At 43.2% G+C, this 14,085-nt stretch overlaps 1 protein-coding gene across 1 annotated transcript in view; it reads left to right on the plus strand.

The window, feature by feature from the left end:
- Nucleotides 1–14,085, plus strand: part of PSME4 (proteasome activator subunit 4) — a gene marked incomplete in the record, with an annotated part of 200,084 nt that overhangs the window by 97,847 nt on the left and 88,152 nt on the right. The window contains 7 exon segments of the mRNA XM_077485552.1: nucleotides 805–874; nucleotides 1,915–1,982; nucleotides 2,957–3,172; nucleotides 4,739–4,896; nucleotides 9,234–9,329; nucleotides 11,936–11,991; nucleotides 13,676–13,732. Of these exon segments, the coding sequence (XP_077341678.1) occupies nucleotides 805–874; nucleotides 1,915–1,982; nucleotides 2,957–3,172; nucleotides 4,739–4,896; nucleotides 9,234–9,329; nucleotides 11,936–11,991; nucleotides 13,676–13,732 (721 nt within the window).

Below are 14,085 nucleotides of genomic sequence, written 5' to 3' on the forward strand. Positions count from 1 at the left end.
TAAGGGAACCCCACGCCAATTTTTTTTTAAAGGCGTTTTTGGGGAGGGACGCCACACCTCTTTTTCTTTTTCCAACCATTGCCGGCTGATGTTTTATCGGTTGTTCAGGACACGGCGGCTGGCTTCATGACCCGCTCCTTAACCACCAGCACAGAATTCGAATTGGTCTATCAATTTTCGACCGTTTCGAATCATTCTGAAAATTTGGAATTCCTAAGAAAATAAAGATACCAAATGAAATTGAATGAATTTTTCCATTCTGCGCGTGTCTAATGATTTTGTGGAGCACAAACAAAATTATCACATTCGTCGAAGTTACCCTCATCCAAGGTCACATCAAGTCGCAGAGAAAAGTTTCGCTGGAAATTGCATGATTAAGTCGCACACCTGTGAATGGACTCTTATTCAGAGCTGTTCAGTTTGATTTTATCTACAGGTACCCGTTACCTGCATGTTGTCTAACAAAGCAAAGTGCATACATTTTAAAATTCCCATCAAGGAGAAGAAAAAACGGGGACGGATTGTGGCTCTTTCATAGCCCAGGGAACAGGAGGCTGCAAAGCCACTTTATTGAATAGTGGTGTCACTCTCTGACCTTTCAGTGCGATGGACTTTTGTAATCACAAGAGCAGTTTGTGTAGAAATAAAAAGCTTTTTGCATGTCCTGTATATCCATTCGCTTGCTTGTATTTCAGGATTATGTTGGGTTGTTTTGCTGGACTTCCATTTAAAGTGCTGTTTTACTCTGGATTTGTATTACAATGCTGGATATTTTAATTGTGTTTTTGTGAAAAATCTTTTCAGTGCTGCCCTGTGGAGTCTCTGAAGCTCTTTCTGCCTCACTGCTGCAATGTTATAACTCATCTCACTAAGAGTAAGTGCCATAGAGTTTTGATTTGGCTGTATAGATTGTTGATTGTTTTCATTGTGCGTTCTGGATAAGGCTGCATTCACATGTCAGTGTTTTGAATCCTGGGCAGATTTGCCGCAAATCTACCCTCGATATAAAAGCGCTGATGTGTGAATAACAAATCGCAGGTCTGCCGCGATCCTCACAAGATAAATCGCACTACAATCGCGGAAACACACATAGCGGGAATTATGACGCCCCAAAAAAGTTTAGGAGCTACTTTTGTGCGACTTGCTTCCCGCGATGCGCGTTGTCACGATTGCAGTACGATTTATCATGTGCCGATTGTGGCAGACCCGCACCGTGACTTGAGATGTCATTCAAATGAATGGTATCTCAAATGCGAGTCCCACGATTTTTCATTTACACATCAGCGCTTTAAAATCGCAGGAAAATCTGCCCACAATTCTAAATGCTGAATAGGGATGAGCTCCGGCGTGTTCGCACACTCCACACACAGAGCCCGCAAGGAAGTCTGCGCAGCGCTGTGCTAATCACAGGCAGTGAGACATTTCCCGATCTCTGCAGCCGCACATCGAGAAATGTCTCACTGCCTGTGATTAGCGCAGCGCCGTGCTGACTTCCTGGTGGGCTCTGTGTGTGGAGTGTGTGAACACGCCGGAGCTCATCCTTAATGCTGAAGTGTGAATGCAGCCTAAAGTGAAATACCTAAATACAACAACATAGGAAGATTTCCTAAAACTGGAGCACTCAGAATCTGGTGCAGCTGTGCATGGTAGCCAATCGGCTTCTAGCTTCAGCCTGTTCAATTAAAGGGTAAGTTCTCTTTTCATAGCATGTGACATGTTACACTTGTATTCAGAATGTAACATGTTATGAACGAACCCCGCCTTTTAAATACCGAATTGACCTTGAGGTCTGGGTCGTGTGCATCTTCCAAAATTGAAGCGACTTCTAAATCATGTGATTTCATTAGAAATTTGTTCTTAATGAAACTTTTAGCCAATGCAGATGTTTTAGATCTACATTCTCCTTCTTTGTAGATGATGATGTCCTCCATGAGGAAGAATTAGACAAAGAGTTACTTTGGAACCTGCAGCTCCTTTCTGAGGTAAAATCTGAATTCTGTCAAATTTTTCAAACAATCAACTATATATTGTAAAACACTCAAACCAGGTTGATATCTAAGGCCAGTCTACATTGAGCCTAATGCCCCGTACACACAAGCGATTTTTCCGACTGAATTCCGGTCAGCTTGGGCATACACACGGTCACACAAGTTCTCTGAACTTTCGACCGTCAAGAACGTGGTAATGTACAACACTACGACGAGCCAAGAAAATGAAGTTCAATGCTTCTGAGCATGCGTCGAATTGCTTCCGAGCATGCGTAGGAATTTTGCGCTTCGGAATTACTACATACGATCGGTATTTACAATTGGAACTTTTTTTGACTGAAAAATTGAGAACCTGCTCTCAATCTTTTTTTGTCGGAAATTCCGCCAACAAAAGTCCGATGGAGCATACACAGTCAAAATTTCCAACCAAAGGCTCACATCGGACTTTTGCTGGCGGAATTTCCGATCGCGTGTACAGGGCATTAGAGGTCAAAGATGCTCAGCAATAAGGATGAGCTTGGGTGTGTTCCCAAGCCTCACATGCAGAGCCCGCCAGGAAGTCGACACTGAAAAGCGCTAATCACAGGCAGTGAGACATTTCCCGATCTCTGCAGCCGCGCATCGGGGCAATGTCTCACTGCCTGTGATTAGCTCTGTGCAGTGCCTACTTCATGGTGGGCTCTGCCCGTGCAGTTTGTGAACACGCCTGAGCTCATCCTTACTTAGCAACACCATGGTGAGAAAACTCTGCAGAGGTGGGGCTTACATTTGGTCTTGGTTGCCTGATAGTCCTGAAGCCACTGCCAACCCAAGAGGACCATGTACTATTTGTAGGATCTGCAGTTCTATTTAGTTGCTAGTGTTTTGCAATATGGATTCTCCCTAAATTAAAAAAAAAATAAAAATTGTTTGAGGATGTATAAAAAATTTTTTTTAATGTTTGTGATCACATGGGACTTGTTTTGTAGATAACAAGAGTCGATGGAGAGAAACTGCTTCCCTACAAAGACCAGCTTGTGAAAATTCTCCGGCGAACATTGCACTTCACTTGTAAACAGGGTTATACGTTGTCCTGTAATCTGCTGCACCATCTGCTTCGCTCCTGCACTCTCATCTACCCCACTGAGTACTGCAGTGTGCCGGGCGGATTCGATAAGCCTCTCTCTGAATATTTTCCCATCAAGGCAAGTCTCTGAATTTTCTTTTGCAATTTCAATCAAATTTATTGTAGATATGTGGTGTTTTGAGATGATTTTTAAGCCCAGCTGAACTTTTTAAATCTTAATAGAGTTAGAGCCAAAAATATAAAAAGCTGTCAGAAATTAAATGCTGGTATTAGGCTAACCATAAACCTAAATGGTGTTAGATGCTCAAGCATGATCTGTATGCCAGGAGATCTTTCTGAGCTCTGCTGGCAATCGTGGGCATTAAAGTGATATTGTCTCCTTTTTTTTTTTTTTTTTTTTTTAATATGTCATACTTACCTGCTCTGTTGCACTGGTTTTGCACAGAGCAGCCCCGATCCTCCTCTTCTCGAGCCCCTCGCTGTTTCTCCTGGCTCCTCCCTCCTGCCGAGTGCCCCCAGAGCAAGCAGCTTCCAAACTGTGGCTCAGTGTGTCCATACATAAATGGCTCCCGCTGCTGTCTCAGCCAATGAGGAGGCAGATTCCCCCTGATAGCCGAGGCCATTGTGCACATTGCTGGATTGAGAAGGGGTTCAGGTAAGTATTGAGGGGGCCTGCTGCACACAGTTTTATTTATACCTTCATGCATAGAAGGTATGTGTTCTCTGCATGATGAGAATGTATGAAGGTAACAACTTTGAGCCTTTAGAACCACTTTAAAGTTAGCCCTATTTCGAGGAAATTTTGGAAAGTTCCTGGCTGAAAATTAAGCTGTGGATGGTCCTGTGGGCATCCTCCCATCCGATGCCCCTTCAGTCTTAAAAATCAAATTGGTTTGCCACTGGTAGATATTGCTGTGGACATCCATTGATTTGCTTACCTGGGAGCGTGCATGGAAAGGTGGCCATTGTAAAGGGTAGGAGTCTGCTGAAGACAGCAACCAGGGAAATGGGGGTCCGGAGAGAAGGAATTGCAAGCAACCACAGGCTTAGGAAGAAAAACAGACATGCCAATTTGGTTAGTGGTGACATCTGCAGCACTATGATTTTTTTTTTAAATTGGAGTTTAATAAATCTTCTAGATTTTTTTTATTTTTTACCTGGCTGTGAGTGGACAGATTGAGGATAGTTGTCCCATTTCTAAGGCCCCATTCACATTTCTCATAGTGGAAACGCTCCTTCTTGTTTGCGATTTTGTGTGGGTGATTTTTACACAATTCTGCATGTCACACACAGAGCAGGCCTTTCACTTCAGTTGACTGCCTCATGCGCATTTTTGGCCCAAAAGAAGGCTCCTACTCTCTTTTGGACAACAAACGCCACGCAATTTGAAGGTCATGTCTTGCTCCGAATGCATTGTGATTCTCTTGTGCAACAGTCATGACAGAATCACATTTAAATTGAATGGCTCCCAAGCACGTGTTGTGTGTTTTGCCATGATTTGGAATCGTGGGCAGAATCGTGGCAATTCCACATCACAAAGTGTGATTGGAGCCTAAGGGGGCTGAATCGCTAGTGCTGAGCTTGTGGTTCTTTATCATTTTGTTTATGGGTATTGTTCGGGTTATGGCCAACAACCCAAACACATAAGCACCACTTGTTAACAAAAATCTAAATCCTTTCCTAGGACTGGGGAAAGGCCGGTGACCTTTGGAACCTAAACATCAGGTGGCATGTTCCTTCAGCAGAGGAGGTTAAATTTGCGTTCTACTTGCTGGACAACTTCCTTCAGCCAGAGCTAGATAAGCTTTATCGTTATGGGAGCGGAGAGCTTGAATTGTCAAGGTAAAGTGTTTTCTCTGATGAATTGGCCTTTAGTACAATTTTGAAAAAATAAAATAATTTAAAAAATAGTCACACAGCTTACGTGTGTGTATGTGTATCTCACCCCTCACATTTTTGTAAATATTTTCTTATATCTTTTCATGTGACAACATTGAAGGGGAGCACTCACTTTTGTGAGATACTGTGTGACTGTGTGCGTGTGTGTATATACACACACACACACACACACACACACACACACACACACACACACACACATACATACATACATACATACATACATACATACATACATACATACATACATACATACATACATACACACACACACACACACACACACACACACACACACACACACACACACACACATACATACATACATACATACATACACACATACACACATACACACACACATACATACACATATACACACACACATACACACACACATACATACACATACACACACACATACATACACACATACATACACATACACACACACATACATACACATACACACACACATACATACACATACACACACACATACATACACATACACACACACATACATACACACACACACACACATACACACACACACCGGGTAAATTAAGTGTTGAATAAGTCACTATTTTTCTAGGTAAATATATTTCTAACGGTACTATTGACATGTAATTTAAAGCCAAGACACCAACTGAAATAAAGCAATCCTACCCCTTGTCAGTGCAAAGTATTATCAGCTGCTTCAGTCTTAACTGATGGGCTGTAAAAAGGTGTCTCATTACCAAGGTGTCACACAAGAAACATCTCATGATGGGTAAAGGCAGAGAGCTCTCTCAAGACCTTCTCAACCTTATTGTTGCAAAACATACCGATGGCATTGGTTACAGAAGTATTTCTAAACTTCTAAGTGTTCCATTGAGCACTGTTGGGGCCATAATCCGGAAGTGAAAAGAACATTTCACCATAAACAGGCTGTGACCAGGTGCTCCTCACAAGATTTGACAGAGGAGTAGGAGTATGCAGGCTCATCATGCAAGACTCCATTGCTGAAGAAAAAGCATGTTGAAGCTTGTTTAACGTTTGCTGCAAAACATTTAGACAAGCCTGTGAAATACTGGGAGAATATAGTCTGGTCAGATGTGACCAAAATGTAACTCTTTGGATGCCAAAATACGCACCATGTTTGGAGGTCAAATGGCATATCACCCCAAAAATCCCCCATACCAACAGTGAAGTTTGGAGGTGGGAACATCATGGTGTGGGGCTGTTTTTTTCAGCATATGGTACTGGCAAACTTATCATTGAAGGAAGGATGAATGGAAAAATGTACCAAGACATTCTTGATAAAAATCTGCTGCCATCTACCAGGATGATGAAGATGAAATGAGGGAGGACATTTCAACGATACAATGATCCCAAACACAAAGCCAAGGAAACTCTCAATTGGTTTCAAATAAAGGAAATAAAGCTGTTAGAAGTTCAGTATAATTTTCGTTTACTTTCTCATGGTTGTAACATTTTCAGACTTGGCTACTCTCCAGCCTGCCACCGGGCTCATGCACCCCTTCCCTTCTTTCACTTACAGCTGGCATGAAAAAAATAAACTCCATTTCACGTATCCAGATCTGCAGTCGTGTGACTTTCTGGTCCTGTGTCTTCACTATTTTCTCTTCTGTACTGGAGATGGGGTTCTTCTTTGAGTGTCCATGGCACTGATGCATGACGTGATGCTCCTGTTTGGCTATCCAGCAGTGGGGTTCTCTTAGAATCCAGAATAAGAGCCTACAGAAAGAATTTTATTAAGAAAATAAAACTCAAAGTAAAACAGACAAAACTATGCCAAGACATCCACACACACATAAAATAAGCATTTGTAGATAAAACGTACCGATAAAAGGGCTGAGAAAATTTTTCGAGTAGGTAAAGACAATCCGACTTGGCTTTACCGGAGTTAATACAACAACCCTACAATAAAGGTTTCAAAGGTATCCACCTTTCCTTTTGGTATCTTGGAGTAGACAGCACAGTTACATTTATAGAGCATATACAACCAAAGAACCTATCCAATGAGTAGTCTTTCCATCACCAGTTCGAATGAGCTCAATCCTGGGGTATCCAGCCAGGAACCACCCCATAAGTTATCAAATTTATGGGGGGGGGGGGGTGTCCCCTGTGCTAAAAGATATATTTCTCTAATCTAAGGCCCCTTTCACACTGGGGCGGTTTTCAGGCATTACAGCGCTAAAAATAGCGCCTGTGTAGCGCCTGACAAAAACGGCCCCTTTCACTCCAGTGTGAAAGCCGGAGAGCTTTCACACTGGAGCGGTGCGCTGTCAGGACGGTGAAAAAAGTCCTGCTAGCCGCATCTTTGGAGCGGTGAAGGAGCGGTGTATTCACCGCTCCTACCCATTGAAATCAATGGGACAACGCGGCAATGCAGCGGCGCTTTGCGGGCGGTTTTAACCCTTTTTCGGCCACTAGCGGGGGTTAAAAACCACCCCGCTAGCGCCCGCAGACCGCCGCTAAAATGGCGCTAAAGCGCCACTAAAAATAGCGGCGCTTTACCGCCGTCAGCCGCACCGCCCCAGTGTGAAAGGGGCCTAAGGGTTTCCCCCATACATTGCACCCATTCCTTATGTGAAGGAGAATCAATGGCTTTCCAGTGTCGAAGTATCACCTTCAAGCCTAAGAGCTCTGGCTGCTGCCTCTCTTTCATGGGGACCGATAATTGAAAAATCATCTAATATACCTAAAAGACATGGTTTGGGGTCAACTGGAATCGAGGTCTGAAACAGAGTTCATAGTATTCAACACTCCCACCCAGTAAAAGTGCAATTTGGGGCATCTCTAGGTGAAGTGGATCAGATCCACATGGTCCCTAGAACATTTACCACACAAGGGGGAATGCCCTTTGCATATAATCTAGCTGGTGTGAAGTGAACCCTTAAAAGTAGATATACCGTATATACTCGAGTATAGGTCGATCCGAATATAAGCCGAGGCCCCTAATTTACCACAAAAAAACTGGGAAAACTTATTGACTCGTGTATAAGCCGAGGGTGAGACATCCTTGTGTCCATCCCTGTGTCCCGTCCATCCCTGTGTCCATCGCTGTGTCCCGTCCATCCCTGTGTCCATCGCTGTGTCCCGTCCATCCCTGTGTCCATCGGTGTGTCCCGTCCATCGCTGTGTCCCGTCCATCGGTGTGTCCCGTCCATCGCTGTGTCCCGTCCATCGCTGTGTCCATCCCTGCCTACCTGTGCCAATCTGCAGCCTCTGTGTGCCATGCCGCACCTCTCCACCTCGTCTGACAGACGGCGGCCATTCCACTGTTCAAAAGCCGCGCCTCTCTGTCTGTGATAGGCGGAACACTCAATTTCCCAGCAGTCAGTGTTCCGCCTATCACGGACATCCTCTCATCCTCGTCCGTAGTATGAGAATGAGCGGATGTCCGTGATAGGCGCAACACTGACTGCTGGAAAATTGAGTGTTCCGCCTATCACAGACAGGGAGGCGCGGCTTTTGAATAGTGGAATGGCCGCCGTCTGTCTACCTGATCTCCGTGACTCGAGTATAAGCCGAGGGGGGCACTTTCAGCCTAAAAAAAGGGGCTGAAAATCTTGGCTTATACTCGAGTATATACGGTAGTTGCATAAGCCCTTTGTGTTAAATTGAGGGAGCATTGGGGTACAGCCTGTAAGGCCTTCTCTCATTGATCTTCTATTAAAGGACCAAGATCTCTTTCCCATTTCTCGCCTGGTGGAAAGTTTAAAGTGGAAGTCAATGCTAAAACTAAAATCCCTGCATCTATAGCCACCAACATTCTAACACTAACTTATCTAGCCCTGTAAAGAAGAAATTAGTATATATACCCCTTCTGCAGGCGATCCGACCCGATCTCCAGTGGCGGAAACCCTACAGAGCAAATGCCCGACAACAGCCGTGACAGTAATAGGAAGTGACGTCACCCATAGACTTACTATGGAGCTTCCGTTGAGGGACATGTCCTCTAGACCTGCCCACACAGCGAAGCCGTGGCTGACAGCTTAGCGTGGGATCACAGCTTCCGCCTCTGGAGGTCGGGTCAGATTGCCTGCAGAAAAAAGGTAGGCATACTGATTTTTTTTTTTTCCTTTACAGGGTTAGTGTTAGAATGTTGGTGGCTATAGATGCAGGAATTTTTGTTTTAGCCTAGACTTCCACTTTAAATACTGTGCTCCCCATTTGTTTTCTTCTCAAGTAATGCAGTTAAATCTGTGAAAAGATAATGTGTCCCAAACAGGACATACAGAGACTAATCTTCATCTTCTCCATTTTCATAGGGATGATATTCAGCAGTGTCTCACCATTGTACAGAACTGTCTCACTGGCTCAGGGAACATCCTACCTCCTCTGCAAGGGGAGAGAGTATCTCATCTGTAAGTATTAGGACATGACTTTTTTGGTGTGTTTAGTTTTTTTATATTCCATTTGTTCAGTTGTTCAAATGTGCTCTGCATGTTGGTTAACCACTTCAGCCCCGGAAGCTTTTACCCCCTTCTTGACCAGGCCATTTTTTGTGTTACGGCACTGCGTCACTTTAACTGACAATTGCACAGTCGTGCGACCTTGTACCCAAACTGCATTGATGTCCTTCCCCCCAACCCCACCCCCCCCCCCCCCCACGAATAGTTTTTTTTTGGTGGTATTTGATCACCTCTGCTGCTTTTATTTGTTGTGTTATAAACAAAGCCTGACAATTTTGAAAAGAAAAACAAACATTTTTTACTTTCTGCTATAAAACATTCTCAGTAAAAAAAAAATCGAATTTCTTCATCAATTTAGGCCAATTTGTATTCTGCTACATGTTTTTAGTAAAAGAAAAACCCAATAAGCGGATATTGATTGTTTTGCGCAAAAGTTTGTGTCTACAAATTATGGGATAGATTTATGGATTTTTTTTTTTTTTAACTGTTTTTACTAGTAATGTTTTTAGCGGGACTGTGGCATTGCGGCGGACAAATCGGACACCTAACTTACAATTTTTGGGGACCAGTGACACCAACACAGTGATCAGTGCTAAAAAAATTGCACTGATCACTGTATAAATGACACTGGCAGGGAAGGAGTTAATATTAGGTGCTCCCTTGAGATGTTTCTAACTGTGTAAGGGACGGATGCACTCGAAGAGAAATCTCTGTATTCCTGATGAGCAGGAATCACAGATGTCTCTCTTCCTCACTGACAGGACAGTATGCCTTGTTTACATAGGCAGACCGTCGTCCTCTATCTCCACCAAGCGATCGCAGATGGCTGCCGCCCGACCCGCTGATTGGCTCCTGCTGTATCCATTCACACTGGGAGCGTGACTCCATTGGCGCGCATGCACGCCCCAGAGCTGCTCATGAGGATCATGTACAGGTACATGATTTTGCACTTAAGGGACTCCCTGCTGCAGTGCATCTACGTGGGGCGGTCCTTAAGTGGTTAAGCAAGCTGATTAATTTTGCCATATATATTTTTTTTGCCGCAATTTATGCCTTTTTGCTTTTAAATCATTTTCTTAACATACCGATTTATATCATCTATTACAGCAAAAGTGAGAAAAGCTTACAACAGTTTTTCTCCCCACTTTATGCCTCAGCTTTCAGCCACAGGCTGGATGGCTGTTTTCAAAATAATTAGATTTGGTAACTGCTCTAGTGATTCATCTGAAGTGGTAACTTGCTTGGAAGCTGGAAAAAAGTCAGTATAGTAACACAGCAGAAAGAAAATGCATATCAAGCCACTAGAAAGATGTTTTAAAAGATAAATTCACCTTTCCTAACATGTTACATGCTGCACTTGTATCCAGGGTGTAACATGGGGACCGACCCACCCACCCCCCACCCTAAGTCTCCATTCTGACAGTGGGCTGGGGATCTCCCCGCATGCACTGTCAAAAAAAAATGAAAAGGTTGCTGTGCGGGGATCTGCCTACCTGCCTGCCCCATTCATTCAGAGTTCTGTGGATTTGTGAACTACAACTTCTGTTGGCAGTTGTAGCTGACAGCTTGTAGTTCTCAGTGAACTACCAAGGCACTGATAAGCACGTTAGATAGATCATTGTTGCTTCCTGTCATTCAGTAATTGCCGGCCCGTACCAGGTATGGGTAGACACTGATAGTCTACAGGAGCCTGAGATTGCACATGATCTGCTGATCATGGATGCAAAGCTTTATAGTCTCCAAATAAATAAGAAAATAAAAAAACACATTTTTTACCTGCAAAAAGATGTGCATTAATTGTTTCTTTACAAAGGTGAACGTTTCTTTTAAAGTAAAACAGTGCAGGTAAAACAACTGCATCAATTCCCCCCTGTCCTCCAGAAGTTAAAGGCACTAGCACTATAATAAGGCTTATCTGTGGGTACAGGAAATATCTCCTGAACTTGCACTGTTTAGGAGATATTTACACTGCATGCAGCCAGTGATGTCACCAGCGCATGCGCTCTGAAGTCCCTGTGCCATCCCTTCAGATCTCTGTGCCTCGCAAACATGCATGGGAGCGATGTCATCGTGGCACGACCATTTAGGCAGCCGGTTGAAGATGGAAGCGTCTGCCAGCGGTGACAGCGCGGTGCTAGAGGGCTTCATTTTAAGGTAAGTCTTGCATAATGTGCTAGGATGCGATGCGGGAGACATTCCCCTCGCTTTGTAGAAATTATTTGTACCTCTTCTTTTTGTTCTAGGAAGTTAAGGGCAATCTTTCCAGTGTAACAAAGGCAGCAAAAAAATAAACTGTTACCCTTCTCTACTATATTCCAAACTTAAAAAAATGTGCCCAGTTTGGCCAAAATACAGGTTTGCAGATGCAACCTACTGATTCAATAAGTTATAATGTTAAAGGCTCAGCGTTAGAATACAGATACCAGAAATACTATAAGTGGTACTAGTTACTTTTTTATTAGGATGCTATTAAGCCTTTCATGGATTGTGATTTCATTGAATATATTATGGCGTATGCATGGCTAAAAGTTTTTTTGTTTGTTTTTTTATTTTCACAGAGTTACAAGTATGGTTTCTCTGGATGAGACAAAACTCTTCACTGGTATAGACTATGGTGAGTACAACCTGTGATTATTACAAAGACATAAAAATGTTGATGGCCTTCATGTATCTTAATGACTGGGAAGAGAAATGCATTTTGCTAGGAAATCAACTTTCCTACTGAATTTCATACCTGCATGACTGTGAGCAGCAGGGACGGTTGGTCTTTCAGAGGCACCATATTTTAGCTCCAGAAATGGCTTTGTAATCAGATTTCTTGTTTCCATTATTGTATAGAAAGAAAGATGAATACTCGCAGGTTCTGGTCTAGATTTCCAACACAAAAAATCAGCACCTATGTTCCTTTGGCTTGTACATTCTTTCTTTCATGTAAATTTTGTTGGCTTTTCATCTGTAACAAGGAAGTTATATAGAGTACAGCACAGAAAAGAAAGCAATCGTACATAGGTGTAAAATATATTGTAGTACCTTGTTTATATCTTCTGTCTTTTTTAAGCATATGCCCCTTTAACCTCTTCCTGCCAACCCTTGCATCCCCTTTGAAAAGTTCTTAACTCCTGGGTGGGCGAGAAGGATTGGCGATCATGTAACCCTTTCGATTGGCTGTCAGTGGTCACCTGATCGGAAGCTGTTCCTAAGGGCTACTGATATTTTCCCGGGCGTGAGAGCAGTTTTCGGCATCTTGGTCTTTGTGCCGAGAGTATGCTCTCAGTGCATAAACATTGCCTGCCCAGTGATGCATATGTGTGGGCGCTAAAGCCCATCTTTTTGCCACCAAACATGTGGATTACTGGGGTGTAAAGGGGTTAATGCTTATGCCGGCTGTATTCTCAGGAGCATTAAAGTGCTTCTAAAAGTACAAGAATTTTTTTGCCTGTCTATGCATGAAGGTAAAAATTTTTGTTTATGCAGCTCCCCAGCCCCCTTAAATACATACCTGTGCCTGATCTTGATCAGAACAGAGAGCAGGGGGCAGTGCTGAGCTGCACTCTGTGTGGAGTCACAGAGCTGGCTCAGGACTGAGGATGCTCCAATGCCCCCAGAGCAAGCACTCGGCAGATTGGAGGAGTCGGGAGTATCGGTGGGGGGGGGGGGGGGGGTGGAGGATAGGGTCTGCAAAACAATTGTACAAAGCAGGTAAGTATAAAAATGCTTCTAGAATCACTTTAAAGCAGGAGGTCTCAAACTGGTGGCCTGCCAGCTGTTTGCGAAACTACAAGTCCCATAAGGCATTGCGAGACTGACAGTTACAAGCATGACTCACACGGCCAGAGGCATGATGGGACTTGTAGTTTCCCAACAGCCGGAGGGCCGCCAGTTTGAGACCCCTGCTGAAGGATAAGTGAATTCAATGAACTTCATTCTTTCTTCTTGGCAGATTGTATCTGCTTGCCCATACAGGATGTTTGGGCACATGGATACACTGGCAGATCTGCTGATTGTTAGTGCATTACTTTACTGGGTCCACAAAAATAAATGCACATTTTTATTTATTTTTTACCTTCAAATAAATGTGCATTTATTATATTTTTCTAAAAGGTGACTTTGAAGACTTTACAGGTGGCATTCAGAAATTATGCTGAAGGTTGATGTGTCAATCTCCCTACTGGTGATTCTGTAGCAATAACTGGTGCATAGGAGAAGCATGGCACTACTGTTTAGCATACATTTGAGTCATAGGTCATGCTGAATAGATTTTGCTTGTTTAATACATGTGTTTTACCTTTTTATTCCAGATTATTCTAGAACAAACTACAGAGAATCCATTGCAAAAACGCTCAGGAAACTTTTGCGTAAGTCCTTTTATGTCGTCTCTCTTTTTTTTTTATTTTTTTTCAAATTTGCACTTATGCGTTAATGTATAACTTATAAAACAATGTTTGGTGCAATTAAACCATGTTGTGCAATAATAGTGCTAATAAATGAATGAGAAATTAGAGTTTTAACCCTTTCTCGGCCGCTAGCAGGGGTTAAAAGCGCCCCGCTAGCGGCCGAAATGCGCTGCAAATCTGATGGTAAAACGCAGCTAAAAATAGCAGCGTTTTACCGCCGACGCTATGTGCACGGCAGTGTGAAAGGGGTCTCTCATATATTTTTTGTGCTCTCAACCAAACTGTCAAACCATCCAATGGCTGGTATCATAACT

This window comes from Lithobates pipiens, unplaced genomic scaffold (genome assembly GCF_037356315.1).
Source record: "Lithobates pipiens isolate NorthernLeopardFrog02 unplaced genomic scaffold, aLitPip1_a1.2 Scaffold_18, whole genome shotgun sequence".
In the NCBI taxonomy this organism is placed as follows: Eukaryota; Metazoa; Chordata; class Amphibia; order Anura; family Ranidae; genus Lithobates; species Lithobates pipiens.